Here is an 18,335-nt window from a genome sequence, read left to right on the forward strand (position 1 = left end):
TGTGTGTGTGTGTATGCACGCGTGTGTGTGTGTATGCGCGCGTGTGTGTGTGTGCGTGTATGCGCGCGTGTGTGTGTGTGCACGCATGTCGGTCTTGCAAGCATCAATTATATGCAAGGGAAACTATGGTGGGGCTAATTTAACACTACTACTACTACTACTACTAATAATAATAATAATAATAATAATAATAACTAGAAAATTCCAGGGAAATTTTGAGTGCCACGGGGGCTACTGCCGGGATGAGTACATGATTTATTTCCAGTGTTCAAAAGTCACCCTGATCATATTCTGCTTTTGAGAAATGTCTCTGATATAAAAGACTCTGATATAAAACAATGTCACATCCCTCCATCATGTATTATGTGGGAAATATCTCATATTCTGTGTTGTTTTTTTAATAAAACAAGGAGGTAATGTCATGGCATGTCTTCAAACTGGCATTTAAAGGGTTAAAATCCTGAAAACTAATAAACATTTGGTAGGTTTGAGCAGAACTGAATTGGTTTAAGAGATGTATGCAAAAAAAAAGCAGAAAAAAATATTGATATATTATGATTTTATAGCATTTTCTTTGTGTGTCCTTTTTTGGACGCGAGGAACCCCAGAGGGTACAAAATGTGTTACCAGTGTATAATAGACCTGTAACAGTAACTGACATTAGATTTTAAAAATATGTCAAAAAAGACACTTTCTTGCAGAAATCCATACCTTCAGCTGTAACACAGCCAAAATGATCAGCAAATCAAAAAAGAAAAGGGAAGAAAATGTCCAAAAAAGGACAGAGGGACCCCTGAGGGTTAATAAATCCCATGAACCGCTATTTAAATTACCACTATTATGTTTTTTTCTGTGCTAAATTTAACATTACTGGGGAGGAGAGCAACGCGACTAGAAGTGACAGCGAGAGAGGGCTAGTAGCTTCTCCTCTCCTCTGTCTCAGCGGAGACCGTCACAACTTCATTCACTCTTTTAACAAAACAAAAAAAAAAGCAACGAAGGAAGCAGTAAATGGACTTACATATTTAAGACCTAACTAAATGTAATTTAAGACCTAACATGCGGCTAATGTAAAGCTAGCAGAGCTTGGAGAGTTGGTTATCTGGTTGCTAGGCGCACGCACACACACAGGTCAGGAGCTGCCGTTGCCATGGCAATGTGAAAATCTGCCCAGAATTTGGCTTCTACATGGCTTCAAAACAACTGCAAATTATGAGAAAACCGTTACTTCTTTTCATAAACTGAAAAGACCGTGACAGACACTGAAGCCAGAAGTTTCTACAGTCTCTATTTTATTCAGATATTCCTTAAAATGAGTGAGTAAGCTCAGTGCGAAGACAGAGAGAGATTCTTTTGAAAAAAAAAGACAATTACATTAGGTGTCAATGAGAGTGAGACAGGTATTGCTGCCGGACTCGGCACCCCCGTTTAAATTTTGTGCAGACCCTGCCTGTCAAAGTTACATTTTATGAATCCCAACAACTATGTCTACATTTTCAGAAAGAATTATTTGTCTCCTTTTTACGGTTTGGCCGCGAGCTCGAGTTAAAAATAAAAATAAAGGTTATTTTTTACTGCTTCACGCACTCTAGCCAACTGACGCTTTCACTCTAACTTTGAAGAAAAAGTGATTTGCACTCCTCCTTTGAGTGCTCACAGTGTGAAAAGTTTTCAAGTTGAAGAAGTTTTCCTCCGTTTTATAGTTTGAATCACATTTCTACGTGCAGGTATGAGAGAGCTGGGTGAAATTTTGTAGAAAAAAGGTGAAATTTTGTAGAAAAAAGGTGAAATTTTGTGGGTTTCTAAAGAAAATTCCAATGCATTCCTAATGCATTATTTATTCCCAGTTTTTTGGGAATAACTTTGGGAAAAATTGGATTTCAACACCAAAAGTCATAGCACCTCTTTCGGGATCAAGACGCACGTTTTGATGTATATATTACCAGGGTTTTCTCAAAGCTGACGAGTTATGCGCCAAAATTTGGCGGAAGAATAATAAACCCGAAGGAGAATATTCTCCTTCGGGTTCCACCCTGAGGCGCTCCTCTCAGCTATTCTAGCTGTAGAGGAGTGCCTCGCAGCTGAGCACCCGTGGCACTAATAACAACAATAATAAGTAAATACACTAATGGAAAAACAAGCCAAATATTGGCAAAGACTCATCATCATCTTCTGTTGGCACACTCTGTAACTGTAATGACTCTTATTTTCTCAAGGAATAATCCACAACTTCTAAAGAGAAATGACTAAATAAGCAGAAGAATGAATTGTGTCTGACAGACTTGTTGATACACCCTTATTTTTCTGTCAGCTTCTCTGTTCATCACTCAATTGAAACCAGCAACCATCAGCAAACTAACTTCCCATGAACTGAGACTGCTGCAGTGAGTTTCCACCACTGCAGTGATGACTCAGGAAAAAAATTACAAGCTTATTTATACAATAATGAAACACCTCAGGCCAGCGGCATATGGAAGTTACATCACAAACAAGGTGCTGGTGCTGCTGAATAGGGGAGTGATTATACCTCTACACACACTGTTATAACTCGCTGTTTATCTATTGCAAGTGACATATTGTTACTGAAAGACCCTGGGAAAACAAATGAAAGTAACATGAAAGTGTTTCTCTCACTTTTAAAAAAAAAAACAAGAAGTGACAACACCTGCAACATGTTTTCATAGAAGCTGAGGAACACAAAAAGAAAAATACACATAAATCATAAAATGAAATAATATCCTTTGCATGAAAAATATGGAAAACTTTTTTACTTACTGACAGTTTCAAACATAATTTTCATCTATTTACATCTGTTCTATTGAGGCGTTGTGTTAACACATTAAACACTGATGAGTTTGCTATAATAAGGTGCACCTCATTGCCAAGACAGTTTAAGAACTTGTTTGTCTAAAGACAGCTTGTTCTTACGTCTCTGCGTCGGTGAGTCAGAGCCGGAGACATATAGTTTTCAGGTTATCTGTACGTCCTTCCGCCCATCCCAACGCAGTATCTCTGTAACACCTTGAAGGAACTTCTTCAAATTTGACACAAACATTCACTAGGACTCAAAGATGAACTGATTAGATTTGGTGGTCAAAGGTCAAAAGTCAGTGTGTTTTGAGACCTCACAAAACACGTTTTTGGCCATAACTCACAAAATCATTCACTAATTATGACACAATTTAACTCAAATGTCTTAAAGGATAGAATCAGGTGATGGTGTTTTACATCAAACAGGTCAACTTCACTGTGACATCATAATGTTCTGCAAAAACACCTCTGGTCATTATTCAACATTGTAGCTCAAGAAGGAGAGACTCTGACCATATTTCCTGACACTTGGCTGGTTAGTGGAGGAAACAACCATGAGGAGGTGATTGTAGTATAATTTTGATTTAAAGGAAACACTAACGACATTAACATTACCACAACAGTTCAAAGTTCAATGCAGCAAGAAGCAGGAGCAGGACAACAGAAAGGTTTTCAACATGCTAACCAAAGTTAATCAAAGCTAAGTTGGCAGCTGGGGCTGCATCGTCATCTTGATGTGAGCATGTGCAACAGTCCATAGCAGAATGGGCAATGTCAAGTAACACAAATGAACTCAAACATGTCCCAATGCTTGATTCAAAAGGAAAACTCACAGTCTCATTCACTACAGTTAATCTACACCAGCAGTCTACTGATATATGTAATGTACTTCTTGGATACACACAGTTTGTTTCTAGTGGGTGGCATAGAGACTGTGCATGGACAGCAAACCATCAATCACAATCATTCTTGATCAGTTTATCAAACAACCACAGCAGGCTCCGCCCCCGCTGGTCATTGACCACATCCTGAAAATGAGCGAGGGGGAGGAAAACACAGAGGAGGAAGATTTGGTTGCAGACAGAAAAGTAAGGTCAGTTGTATGGATTATTTCAGCTACAGGGGATGATGTTCAAGTCATGGTAGTCTGGTATGTATGTTTTCATATCGCAGAAGAAAAAAAAATACTGCAAAGTCAGTGTTTTCCAACATGGTGCAGCCCTGTGGTAATAATCCTTCATCGTGCAGGAAAACGGCACAAAACTACACAAAGTACAGAAGGTCAAAGTTGAACCTGGGAGAACAGTCTGAGTAATAACTTTACCGTCCGTTCCCGTTTCCTCTGCCTAATCATTTTGGAGGGAAACCCGAGTGCTGACCTCTCACGTTTCTCCTAACTTCAAACATCTTTTTTAAGATACCATCCCCTTTTCTGATATGTCAACAATGTATTAGGTAAGAAAAATGAACCAAAAGTTCCAGAAAGACAAAAGCATCTTACAACAGACAACCTTGAAGACATATTAGTTATTTTCAGGTTATTACAAAAAAATGTTCTTTTCCTGTATCGCAGGTTAAAGTCAGATGCCTGTTCTAATTGTTAGTTCATACTGACAGACGTCAGCATTGCAGAACATCAGCTAGCACAGCAGCATACTGTATCCTGACATCACAGAGCTCCATTAATCCATTACTCTTCTCTAGAGCTGAGTCAATTCATTAATTAGGAAATCAACAGAAAATTAATCTGCAACTATATTGAGAATCAGTTCATTGTTTGACTCATTTTCAGCCAAAAGGTTCCCACTTCTTGCTGCTTTTCTCTGTCACATAAGACAGTAAATGATGTTTATTTGGGTTTTGGACATTTGGTCGGACACAAGACAGAGCCATCCGAAATGACCAAAGGAGAAGAATACGAACACGCTGGATTTTCTGATTGCAGGAGGTGGTGACCTGATTTTGCTGCTATTAAAACAAGTGAATATTATCTCTTTTACATCGAAGCACACCCAGTTTCTTGAAAAGTTTCCCCAAATTAACGTTACATCCCATCGTGTATAGGTTTTTTTTGCAGAAATGTCTCAAATCACAGATCATTTTAAAAAAAGAGTTCATGAGGAGGAGAATCACGAGAACAGGTGAAACAGTGCAGAGTGCAGATCTCATTAGTGCTTCTAATATGGGAAAAGAAGTTAATTCATGTTACTGACGAGATAAGGTTAATGTGTCAGGACTGACAGTAGGCCTAGTCCTCGGCCACAAGTGGAAGGTGCCGGTGGAGCCGAGAGTACCAAGTATTTAGCAGTGTATTAACGGGTGTATTAAAGGCCGATGTTTATTTACGATGGTTCGTAAAGCATAGTACCACCCCCGCCTAATTTGCGGCCAGGAAAAACCCTGTTTGTGCCTGGTCCAAGTCTCTCACAGCTGACTGAGAGCTCCAGCCCTGCAGTCATTACGCAGGTTTTTAACCAGACACTGCTACAGTCGACCATCAGGCATTAATGCTCTTATAATCCCTGTGCGGTAGTGACGCTGGGAATCTGTCAGGTTAAATAAAGCTGCTTCCACCACACATTTTTACTGGGAAATGAAGCCAGTGTGTCAACAGTCAGTCTGACTCTGTCCTATTGTCCAGAATGAATCAGAACATCTCACACATTTCTGCAGATAAACCTGCTGCAGTGTCAACAGCCTGAGCTGAGCAGGAGCTGCAATGAATCATGGCAGGTTTGAAACATGAAAACAGAGGAGCTCTTTGGTTGAGCTCAGGGTACACCCCTGTTTATCTAACTGTCCTGCTAGGTGTCCGACCCAGACACAGCTGCCATGAGAAAACATGGCGTGCATGTAACAGCCCTGTTCAGCATGGCTCTGCAAACCTCGGAGGCCTGGGTCCTACTTCTTCACAGGATTAAAACTAACTGGGCCTGGGGCCAGATCTACAGCTGGATGGAACAACAAGCTACATCTGGTCTGTGTCCAAACGCTGCAGGAGCAGGAAGAAACCCACTCCATGTCAAACTACTGTGGAAATAAGCAACACAAGTGCACAGAGATAATTATACTTCTCCCAGCCACTGTTTAGATATATATTATATATTTAGATATATTAGGCTGAGTATCACCTTCATATCACTGAGCCACAGTGTTTGTCCCAGACAGACATTCTCAGGGTGCACAGTGTAGGGCTGGTAATTTAAGTCAGTCACATAACCCTTCTGATAATATACAAAGGCTGCAGCTAACATTTAGTTTGATTATTAAGAAAAGCTGTCCTGCAGAGTTTTAAGTCATGTTTACATTCAGTGTCACTTACTAAAACACAATGTGCAACACATTTCACATACACTGATTCCAAAAGCTGGGATGGCTGTTGTTGACTGTGACTACCTCGACACGACTACGATATCATTTTTAAAGCGCCGTGTTAAAACAAATCTCTCAATCTCTGTCCAGACTAACACACCTGAACACACATGTCACATGACCATTCACCTACACTAGGCATGTGCCGGTGTAAAGCAGCAGCAGTTGGTTGTATAGAAAATCATCTGAACAAGGAAGAGCAAAGACAGTTGTAGCATTAAAATGCAAAATTGAACTGAACAACAGCTGCTAGCAAAGACAACAAGGTCAGTAAGACTGTAATTCATTATCATGTTGTATTCACCACTGGTAGTCCAGGCTGATGAGAGCCAATCAGGAGAGACCGTGGGTGTCTACGTCATGGTTTCCAAAAGTCTTAGTTTCCATCCAGATTACAACACAACCCCAAAGTTTTCGAAATAAAACAGGGTTTCTGAGTCACTGTTTCTGCACTCTAAATCTCTGGAGTCGTATGGACGGGAGGAGGAAATGTAGCAAAAGAGATGAGTTTTAAAACAAAAACATAATAGTGTGGACGTAGCCTGGGTTTGAAGCCCCGCAGCCTTGGTGTAGCTGCACATGAACCAGTTCTCCACCTGAGCAGAAAAAGAACCACTGTCACCAGCTGCGACACAGTAGAGTTAGAGTCTGTCTTTGGGACCAGAGACCTGCCTGTAGACTGAACTTTCAAATTAAGACACTTACATATAGCACCTCATAAATAAATAACAACTACGTCCAAACAAATACTCCATATGAACTAAGAAAAAAGTGACATTGTTTGTGACACAATTTGTAAAAAAAACATTGTGGGTGAAGAATAGTGGCGAGACAAACAAATCAAAAGAAGCGTCAAAGTGGCGCAACCAGTCAGGACTTTCACAATAAAACCAGAGCACACAAACACATCAAGATTGTCCTTTGAGCTTTAGGCCAGATCGCCCACCCGCAGCTACACTACAGGGGAAAGTTGAGAAAGCTTCATGCAAATATTTTGGGAAGGACAATATCTTGTGATCCGATCACAGGTGGACAGTTCACACCTAGTTAAGCTGGGACGATATCCTAAATGTAATATCTTGATGCAGTCCAATCCAAATATTGTGATATACGATATAATCGTAGGGGCTGGGTATTTTATGTTTTTTAATAACATATAATGACATTTTTGTATTTTATGCTTTGGTTGGCAGTTAGTCTGTCAACTGGTTCCCTCTTAACTCAGGCCAGCTCCTCCAAAATAAAAGCAATGCTGCCACTGAACAGCAGTTCAAAGTTTTATTTGTCACATACTGAGGTTCAATGTACAGTAAGCAAATAGAGAAATGACGGCCAGACTCGGCAACAGACCAGACTGTGAAAAACTGCAAAAATAAATTAATTAATTAAAAAAATTAAATATTATCGATGTTCAATATTATTAAATATCACAATATTTCCTGCCATCAGAGTTAGGTACAGCAGGGGGCTCTAGCAAACACTGGGCAAAAGGAAGGGTACATCGTGGTCAATCACAGGGCAGATGCACAACAACCGTTCACCCTCACAGTCACACCTACAGCCGATTTAGAATCACCACTTAACCTGCATGTCTTTGGACTGTGGGAGAAAACCTGAGCACCCAGAGGAGACCCACGCAGGCACCAGGAGAACATGTAACCTCCACACAGAGACGCCCCAGGCAGCCGGCAGGTTCACACACAGAACCTTCAGCTGACCACTTCACCATCACTGTGACACCGAACAGGAAATAAATACTTTGAATAGATTTCATATGAACACAAGCATCAACTTTGTCCCTGCATTTTACTTCCCCCTCAACTCATCTTGAAGACATTTTATTCCAACAGGGACCAAGGTCATTTCTATAGACAAACGTTTGGCAGGAGAATTTCCAACAGACCAGACTGCATTTCAGAAGCTTTCTAATTGACCACAGGTCTCTTTGGTTTGGTTTTTACAGAAGCTGATTTGGTTTGTTTGGATCTCTGGAGCTGAGCTAAGTGGGGTGAATCCTAAAAAGGAGGTAGGCTGATGTAACAGTGAACAGCACTGCTGAGGCTGCTCATCAGACTGCATTTGGACCAGCAGGAAAATACCTTTTAATATGACTGTGCTGCAAAAAGGACACAGAACTAAAACAAAGTGTCAGGGGAGCAGAGAGGAGATGACTGATAGCTACTGACTCCAGGCCAGAAAGCTTTCCTCTGTCTCATACCAACTGGAAGAACAGACAAATGCACCAATGAACCAATGAATAAATGATCTAAATATATACAACACCATCACTGGGTATTTCAAGGTCACTTAAAATAAATCCCATATCTTCATAATGTCATAACATCGGAGGTTTTTGGTTCGGAGGCAAAGTCAGTGACACTGAGTGAAAGAACATGCTGCAGTCACACTGAGCCGTACCAGTATGTGACTATGCAGAGCAGAGGCGATGACTTATCAGAATACTGCGACTATCATCCCCAAACAATGCAGATACTGCTGCTCACAGGTGCAGAGAGATGGAGAGAAGCAGGAACACGATCACTGCATTCCTGCCACATCTGTCCTCACAGCAGTGTACAGCACTACACCTCTCAATGCAACTTTACAGCTTATTTATACACATATATGATGTATTCTTGTCCTGTCAGTCACAACTGGAGCAGAAACTGCTGCATCTCTTTGATGCATTCATAATAATATATGAAACCAATCAAGACATGAAAAGACTTTATAACAAGATCTGTGCCCAATCAATGTAAGGCCGCTCGATTATGGCAATAATGATGATAACAATTATTTTGGCTGATATCATCATTGTTCAACACGATTACTCATCGACTTTGGAAACATCATGTATTTATTGAACTTAGGGATACCGCCATCATGTTTTTTTTTTTACCGCCGATACCGATATCGTCATCTATGAGTGAGACCGGCCGACCCACAGCTGACACCGATCATTTTTGCCATGCATTGCAGATGGTACATGTTACAGCAGTCTCACGCACTTTGTAAAAGTTCCACACGGCTAACATCTTGTTTTGTTGTGGTGGCCTGTCGCGCACCGTCACATTAAACAATGTGACGTTCTTCTCTCAGCCACAGACACCAGAGTGTTAGCCACAGGTGATCGGTTTTAAGGTGATCACTGACTAGAAGAATGAATTCCCATCTACTGACCACGGATTTTCAATGAGAATCGGCAGATCAAACGGGACATCACCAATCGAACTCATAAAAACTTGTCTTTTTAATAGTGGATTTCCTCGAAATACAGTAGTATAAAATAAAAAAGGATCAACTATGTTTTAGAGCACTTCCACAACATACTGAAAACACCACCGTATAGCAAATCTTTCACAGTATGGGAAAAGCAAGTGTTTCCAAACAGCTAGATTGGTTTCACCTTTCTTGACCAAAGGCGTTTTCCATCATCCTGGCTCGAGCTAAACTAAACTAATGCCACAGCCTGGCTGAGAGGGAGTCTGAGCTTTTAGAGAAGTGTGAAAAAGGAAAAGGGTGCGCTGGATTCATAACACAACAGAAATGAAGAGCGTATTGCAAAACAGAAAGCAGCACAATGATCACTTTATCTTGATTATCTTGTTTTTATAATCATTGGAAGCCAAAATCGAAATTAAAAAAATCAATCATGCAATCATAGATTGGACATGCACACTCATAGAAAAATCATTAGACAGAAAATTAATCTGAAACTATTTTGATAACTGGTTAATCATTTAAATCAAAAATCCCTCGTTCCACCCTCTCAGATATACAGACTCACTGCTCTTATTTGTCTTCAGGGAGAGTAAACTGCAGATCTTTGAGTTTAGGACTGACATCAGATGGGTATTTTTCACCATTTCCTCACATTTTATGGACCAATCTATTTATCAAGATAATAATCTGCAGATTATTCAACAATAGAAATAATTATCAGATGCAGCCCTGTATTTGTCCCTTTTTTGCTTTTTTTGTATTAGCAAAGAGCGACATTCAAAGCCTTCAGGTAACATGCTTCTCCACTTTAACTGTAACTATTGTTTTCTCCATTTGAAATGACAAACATCTCCAGCAGCAGATTATATAAACTGCATGTAATTAAAGTTAATCATGTAAGTAACTTGGCTGCCGTCTGGTTAATGTGCTTAGCTGGTGTGGTCCCGACTGCAGAACCAAAAAGTTTCATTTACGCTGATCGTGACTCCATGACCACAGGTGAACTGTGTGTGTGAACAGTTCAACAACAGAGTGGTGAGACTTCTCCACTGAAACGATCCTGCTGATCTCATCACACCAGTTCCCCCGATCTTATGTGACAAAGAAGTTCTGCAAACTCCCCTCTGTATTTCATCATATCAAACACATATTCTGTCATCTCCTTCTCAGGTTACCAACTACAGCTATTGAGCAATACACTGCCTCTTGAGTTATTTTTTACTTTAGTAACAGTTGATGAAAGCTGAAAAACAAATGTTGAGAAGTGGATTTACAATTCTACTCATCATCTTTAAGCAATTCTGTGTTCGATCTGACCAGGCCATCTGTGAAATATGTGACATACAGGGATGTTTTATATATATATATATATATATATATATTGTTGCTTGAAGCTACATTTCTGTTGGTTTCACCACTATCTATTTTGTATTTAATGGTCTCTTTAACGTCTTTTCCTGTTGGTCTCTGCTAAAGGAGGGATTGAGAGAGGAGATGCTTGTGTACAATTGTTTGTGGACTTAGATTCAGGAAACAGATCTGATGCTTCATTCAGACTGGGCAAAACTCAAATCCCTGCACACTGACACACGCTTAACACCTGTCCTGCAGAACTGGTGCTGGCATTATTTGTGTGATAGTTTAACCTAATGACTAACTCTACTGTGTGCCCTTTACATTACTGATTACTGAGGACTGTTGCAGATTGACAACTGGTAATGAAATGAGAGCAGCTGTGTTACAGCTTTGATTTGCCTTTATAAGCTTGGTATGGCTTCAATAAGACTTATATAAGAACTGCCATTCTCTCAGGATCAGCAGCATGTTTTGCTATATAAAAATAACCTTGACAGCGCTTTGAATACCAGTGTAAAATATACTGGCACGAATGCAAATAGGGTTTTTTTGACCTTTTGATCATTTGTTAGTTTGCCCTGTGTCCATCATAAAGGTGAGAGCTGAACTGAGAGCATTAACAGCATTAATGGATCAAAGGTTGCAGATCGGACGCAGATCGGACTCTCAGTCACCCAGTGACCCCAGCAAACCCTGACTTTCGACCGCGGGCAGCGTTAACTAGGAGCTGGGTCAGCATCTGAGAACAGACGGAGGGTTAGCAGGCGCATAGATTAACCCGCTCAATAAATGATGACTCAGCCGATTGCCTTTTGTCTCCTAAACACATCCCAAGCAGCTGGAGAAGACAGACATCCAGACACGCAGGGCCCGCGTAGACAGCAGCTCAGCACAGCTTGATGTGACTGAGGTAGTAACCCGCAGAGCAACAAAACAAACCTAGCTAATTTTGCTAGCTAATGCTGGTGTCTAGTTGCTTGATTTGCGGACGTAACAACTGAAGCAGTTCCTGTCTTCCTGTTGTGGAACAGCGGGAGGGAGAAAGGCAAGGAGGCCATCACCAACCAGTGCCATAAGAACAGTAATAACCGGTAGAAAACTGGGCAGACATCCAATTGTACGTCAGTGGCTGCCTCGTTAGCCTGTCAGCTAGCTAGTGGCTACCGGAGAGCAGCAGATTTAACGTGAAGCTAACTCACCTCATATTGGATGTACTGTTTTCTCCACTCCGGGGTGATGTGCGCTGAGAGATGCTCCGTGAATTTCATGGTGACAGTCTTGGTGGTCCCCCCTCGGCCGCCTCTACAGTAACCAGGACCGGGTCGGTTCAGTTGAACAGAAGGGGGTTTCTGCCGTGATGGTTCACCAACGTTCACACTGGAACTCTCATCCGAAGATTACGATCGGGCTGCTCGGTCAAACACACAGAGATGCCCTTTTTGTCTTCACGTTAACCGCGATAGTTACCGGCACATATTTCTGTCGTTTGAGACACATTCGACGGAGGTAGAGTCACATCTTAGCCACAGAACAATGCTTCAATTTTGCTTCAATCTCAAGCGCCAATGTCGCAAAATTAGCGTTTAGTTTCTGGTTCACAGGCTCCCAGTGTTGGCGCTAGCTGGGTCTTGCTATCTCCCCCCTCCTCCTCCTCCTCTCTCTCTCTGTCGTTCAGCCTCAGCTCTCTCCACCTCCCGTCTCCTGCGGCGTTCAAGTGCAATTGGAAATATTTAAACGAGTCAAACCTGAGGGCAACCGTTAGTGGGTGTGCGGCATTCCTTAGGAAACTGGTCGGTTTTAAACTTAATGAGCTTGCTGTCATAGAAGGAGGAGGGCTGAACTATACAGTCAGTGCATCAGCACAGGAACAGCTGTCATTTGATGCTTTACTCACACATTACTGTTCCTGTACATCAACAGATGGGGTTTTTTTCTTATTCACTCTGCTGGATTTTGCTTGTGCTTTAACAAAGATAATTTTGTTGAACTTCCCCTCAGACCAAAAAGACCAGAAAATTTTCACATCTAAAATGAAGGCACCTTTAAACAACGAGTTAGCCTACCCTCGGGTCCTCGAACGGCTTCCACCAGCATCTCTATCCTTCATGCGTTTCATTAAATCTAGATAGATTTCTCTAGATGTTTTAACCCTAGCCAATATGACAAACAGTGAATCAATAAAGAATGCATCCTCAGCGTAGTATTCTGTTCAGGCCTGGGTCTCTGAGAAACATTTCAACATGGAAAAATCAGTTTAATTTCATCTCTTTGATGCTGTTTCCTCTCAACTTTGTTTATGCATTGTACGTCAATGAACAAACATTATATATTCCAATAACACCTGAATGCCACATATGTGACGTTGCCAGCCACCTTTGGGAGAAGATGACGTAGATGTTGATTGTCTTTTCTGTGTGTGTGTGTGTGTGTGTGTGTGTGTGTGTGTGTGTGTGTGTATGTGTGTGTGTGTGTGTGTGTGTTTGTGGAAAGTTTCCATCACATATCCTCTATGTGTTTGTGTTTGACTTGTTGAGAATCGAGTCACAAGATCCGTAAATAAACACACATGGAAAAATGAAGCAGAATGATATATACCTGACAATAACCTCACACTCACTCATGATTTATATATTGTTTTCTTGTGTTGTTTTGTTTTGTTTGGTTTTTTTTTTGGAGGGGGGGGGGTCGGAAGAATGAAAATATAGCAATGGAGAACAATGAAAATATCCTGTAGGAAGTGATGACAATAACATCACATGCACAGGTTCAAAGAATAGAAGTCCAACAGAAACCTACTCCCCACTGTTACAAAAAGTTTCCTAGAAATATAAAACATGACTGCAGCTTTGTTCTTAGCTTTAATCCTTTGACACACTGGTCGTAATTTAAATACTTTAAGTCCCGGACCAAACAAAACTCACGCAGCCATGGGTAAGTACTGGGACTGTGCCTCTGAAGGAGGACCATAATACATGTTCCCATTGTGCCTTTAGTAAAGCTATGACTGATTTGTTTTCTACTTACTGAATATAACACATGTAACCAATTCTTTTACATACACATCCATTTCACATACTTGTCTTCAACAACCTGCTATAAATAAACATTTATTTATTCATTTTTTTATCTTTTCATTGTTTATATATTTGCACTTGTGCTTATTGCTCAACTTATTTTGATTCTTGTCTGTAATCACTACAACTTATATGTATATATTATTTAATTTTACAGAGACTGTTGTGTTATTTGGAGTGGGAGGGAGGTTCTTAATTAATGTTTGAATGTTCTGTTCACTATGTCAATTTAGAATGAACAAAAGTGAATGAAGGTCAACTTGTTAAGAGAATCTAAATTTTTTTTCAGTGGCAGGACATTTGATGATCTAACTCTCTGGACACTTTCTGACATTAGTCATACAGATGTTGTTGTTGTTGTTTTCTAAGTCTCATGAGAGAACAGCTGCCAATTCAGTTATTTTCAAGGGGGGTGTTGGTGATCAGAATAATAGCCCCCTCTGGTGTTTGATTGTGACATTGCAGCCCTTATGTTAGGGTCTCTGAACTGTAAAGCTGGGTTTATACTTGTGCGTAGGTTTAGGGCTGAGTCTGCCTTGTGTCTGCATCACTGTGACACCAACACACCAGTTGGTGGTGGGGTTTCTAAACCACTGTGTGTGTACTTCAAATAACGGTGAGTGTAACTGAATGGATCATGTTGAAGTTGGAGCCAATACATATTTAACAATAGTTTCTTTAATTGGAATCACGGTGCTACGTCACAATAAGACTCCGCTTATAAAGGATTTATAGATGGTTTACAAGCAGTTTATTAATCAGCTTGTTAACACTTTATAAATCGTTTATAAGCTGTTATTACACATTAGATAAATAGCCCAACAGCGACAGCCTCATGTCTCATCAGTTACTGAGCTCTCTTTGTTTTCTCCATCATCAGCATTTGTAGCTGCTGCTTCATCACGTTTGTTCAGTTACTAGCAATGAAGCACCGTCAGCATCACAATGGTCAAACGCTTTCATCTGGCAGATCACGTGATCACATCACATGACCAGATTCATCCTCTAAGGTCTTGGCAGTGTTGGTAACCTCGACCTGCTCTCAGCAGCCGTCCTCTCTCTCATCACAGCTGTTGATCAGATTGTTCTGCTCAGTGGAGATCAACATGCAGATGCTTTTCACTGATTGGTCTCTTCTTCAGGACTTTAGCATCCAGGTAGAAGACAGGTGGGAACCTTCCTTTACCTGGTGAACTGCTCCCCCCCCCCATCCTTTGTCCCACTGTTCACATCTGTGTGATTCTCCCTCCATCAGCTTCATGTTTCTTCATTTCATCTTTACAACCATTTATTTATCACTTACAAACATTTATAACTGGTAAAAGGTTGAAACACATCATCATTTATCAATGAGTTGCTATTTAAACTGGTAGCACATTAATAAATGATGATGTGTTTTACACGCTACAAACAGGGGTCCTTTTTTACTAGTTATAAATGGTAGTAAGTCATTAGTAAGATTAATGAGTAGCAGAGGTGGACAAAGTACACAACTTCATTACATCAGTCAAAGTAAAGATACTTCTGATCAAATACGACTCTAATACAAGTGAAAGTTGTTCAGTCAAAATATTCCAAAAAAATGTTTTTCCATCAACTCATTATTGTATTTTTCCACATTTACCACATTACAGCACTGACTGACTGACTGACTGACTGACTGACTGACTGACTGACTGAATGTAGAACCTGTAGAATAAAACACTTGTAGAATATGACAGAAAACATATGAAAATGGCCATAAAAACACAATTGAATCAACAAAACGACGCCAACTACAGGCTGTTTGTTCTGGAAATAAACATTTAATACCTTGACATGCTTTCTGAAGTTGGACAGCAAATTTCTGTAGAGTGATGAAGTTTGGTCGTGTTAAACACAGCAAACATTTAAAAACGAATGGAATTTTTATTTAATTTGAACATTTTAAACATGGACTTGAAGCATCTTCTGCTTCATCTTTATCTAGTAGCCATCGTTAGGACAGTGCCATGTTCAAACTGAATGGTTTAAACATGGTTTTTCTCCTGTGATGATATTTGTCCTTTAAGTGTAGTGGAGTCAAAGTCATAAGTTTCCAAAAAATAATACTCAAGGAAAGTACAGATACTGGAAAATATACTGAATCACAGTACTCCAGTAAATGTACTTTGTTACTGTCCACCTGTGATGAGTGGTAAGCATTAACTTGATCTTGCCAAATAGTAATCTGCATCAATGTATGAAAACTGCGTTATAACTTGTTTATAAGAGTTTATTTATTATTTATAAACTGTTAATAAACTGAATCAAAAACCTAATTATAAACCATTCATAAATCCTTAATTAGGGTAGAGAATGTGTTTGACCACTGAGCTGATTGAGGCAGTAGTGGGAGTTTTCTGGGCTTGTGCAACGTCTGAGAAACACGGACCAGACGCGCTACCAAGCCAACCAATGACAGTGGTCTGTGTCCCCGCAATGAATAGTTGTATTTTTAGCGAGGTGCCTGCCACACTAATAGCAGCCTTTACAAACAGATCCATGGAGTTTGTCAACTTTGTTTTTCCAGTTCTACGACTCTGAGAAAGTTATTAGTTATGTAACTTCACCTGCTCATCCAAGTGCTCAATGTGTCCAGAATATTTAGTCCAGTCAGCATTTCTCTGCCCTTTAATGTGAAAACAGAGAAAAAAATGAAATGGCAATTTATAATGCATAGATGTATATCATTTTATATACACACACATATATATATATATATATATATATATATAATTTTAAAGGAAACATTTTTTAAAAATGAAACTTTTTTTCACTCATTTGGTTCAAATCTTATGAAACGTTGTAAATGTCTTAAGATCGACAGACAAACTGTCAATCCAACACCTTTAAAGCAGGTCTGAGGTCAGTCACCATGTGAGCCTGTTGTGCCACCTAGAGGTCAAGACACAAGCTGTTTCTTATTATACTGTATGTCACTGCATTAAGGCATAACTGCTCTCTAACACTGTATAAACATGTATGGAGTTAAAAGCTGACAACAATAACAACATAACAGCCACTATAGTAGAAACAATTTTTCCATGTTTTTTGACACAAAACTAAACCAAAAATAATAGGAAAAGAAAAAACTAAAAACAAGAATGCTCCTGTCTTTAGAAAAAAATATGGACATAATAATGATAATAATAATAATAATTAAAAAACTCTGGAATTGTCCACAGAAATCATTTCTCCACAGGATCATCTGTTAAATATAAATCATTAACATCATTAAAGAAGAGCCTCCATTTTTTCTATTACTCCTGTTTAGGTTATTCTTTCTACTGGAAGCTTTGATAATATTTCTCTCATCCACTGAGCCATGCCTGGTGTGTCAAAGTGTTTCCATAAGTGTAACACATATGTAACACATTTTAAAACCAGCTGACATCTCAAAATGCTTGTTCATTGATATCATCGTTATAATTCTCTGGATTTCAGCCTGACAGAAATGATTCAGGGTCAAATTATTTGTTTTGAAATAATCTTTGTTGATTATAACACTCATCCATTGCCAAATATAAAGAAACCATGTTCCTGTGGTTTCTCTACATTTTGTGCACACGTCAGGTAGATTTTTCATTATATGGATTTAATTCCACTGGTGTTACATATGTTCACATTACAAGCATTTATAGACTGAGTAAGAGCAGTAGTGCAAGCTGAAATCTCTCATTGCAAGTTTTATTTCCAGGCTTTCAAAGTGTAAAGTTATTCAGACTCTCCTGCTGCCATGGCAACAGACGACGACCTCTGTTACCTGACAGGTCACTGTGGACTTCACCTCTCTAAACAGACTGTCACACTGTAAACACATGCTGTGCTGGCTGCCTCATCATTAAGTTACTTTTGAGCATGTAACTGGACAAACACAGAGAAACGCAGTGTTAGATTACATAACATTGTGTGAGTGTGTTTGTAAGTGTGTGTGGCTGGACATGAGCGGGTGTGTGTGTATACATGTACATGTGCATAAAGCACAACTCTAAACAGACACACTGAGTGTAGCGGATGTGACTTCCTGCCTGTGGAAACACGCAGCCATGGAGGACTAAATGTAGAGCAATCATTACTGAGGATTAACAGGCAGCCGGGGTCAGATTAGGCTGCTCGTCTTTTATAACCAGGCTGTTTACATGTAAACTAGCTGCTGTGTGCACTTCAAAACAAACAGGGAATACGTGTCTCACAGGAATAAACTCAGACAGATTTCTGCTCGTCCACCTCAAACTCAATGAGCTGCAACAAGTGTTTCCCTCATGTTAAACAGCCAATTAAAACTAGAATCACCTCCTGGTGGTTGTCTGCCTCCTCCACTCAGACTAGTTTCAGGTTACATCCCTGTTTATCCAGAGTCAGAGAAAATATGATCCATCCGTGTGAAAGTTGGTCATAATTGCTGTGAGGTCTTGAGTAATGGCTAAAAAGTGTTTTGTGAGGTTATACTGACCTTGACCTTTGACCTTTGACCACCGA

At 39.9% G+C, this 18,335-nt stretch overlaps 1 protein-coding gene across 1 annotated transcript in view; it reads right to left on the bottom strand.

Moving 5' to 3' along the window:
• Positions 1-12,435, bottom strand: part of LOC130178833 (xenotropic and polytropic retrovirus receptor 1 homolog) — a 59,223-nt gene extending 46,788 nt beyond the window's left edge. Inside the window, exon 1 of the mRNA XM_056391356.1 lies at positions 11,961-12,435. Within this exon, the coding sequence (XP_056247331.1) occupies positions 11,961-12,029 (69 nt within the window). The 5' untranslated portion in view covers positions 12,030-12,435. The remainder of the gene's footprint in view (positions 1-11,960) is intronic.
• Between the last annotated feature and the right edge of the window lie 5,900 nt (positions 12,436-18,335).

Source organism: Seriola aureovittata, chromosome 12, assembly GCF_021018895.1.
Source record: "Seriola aureovittata isolate HTS-2021-v1 ecotype China chromosome 12, ASM2101889v1, whole genome shotgun sequence".
NCBI classification, from domain to species: domain Eukaryota; kingdom Metazoa; phylum Chordata; class Actinopteri; order Carangiformes; family Carangidae; genus Seriola; species Seriola aureovittata.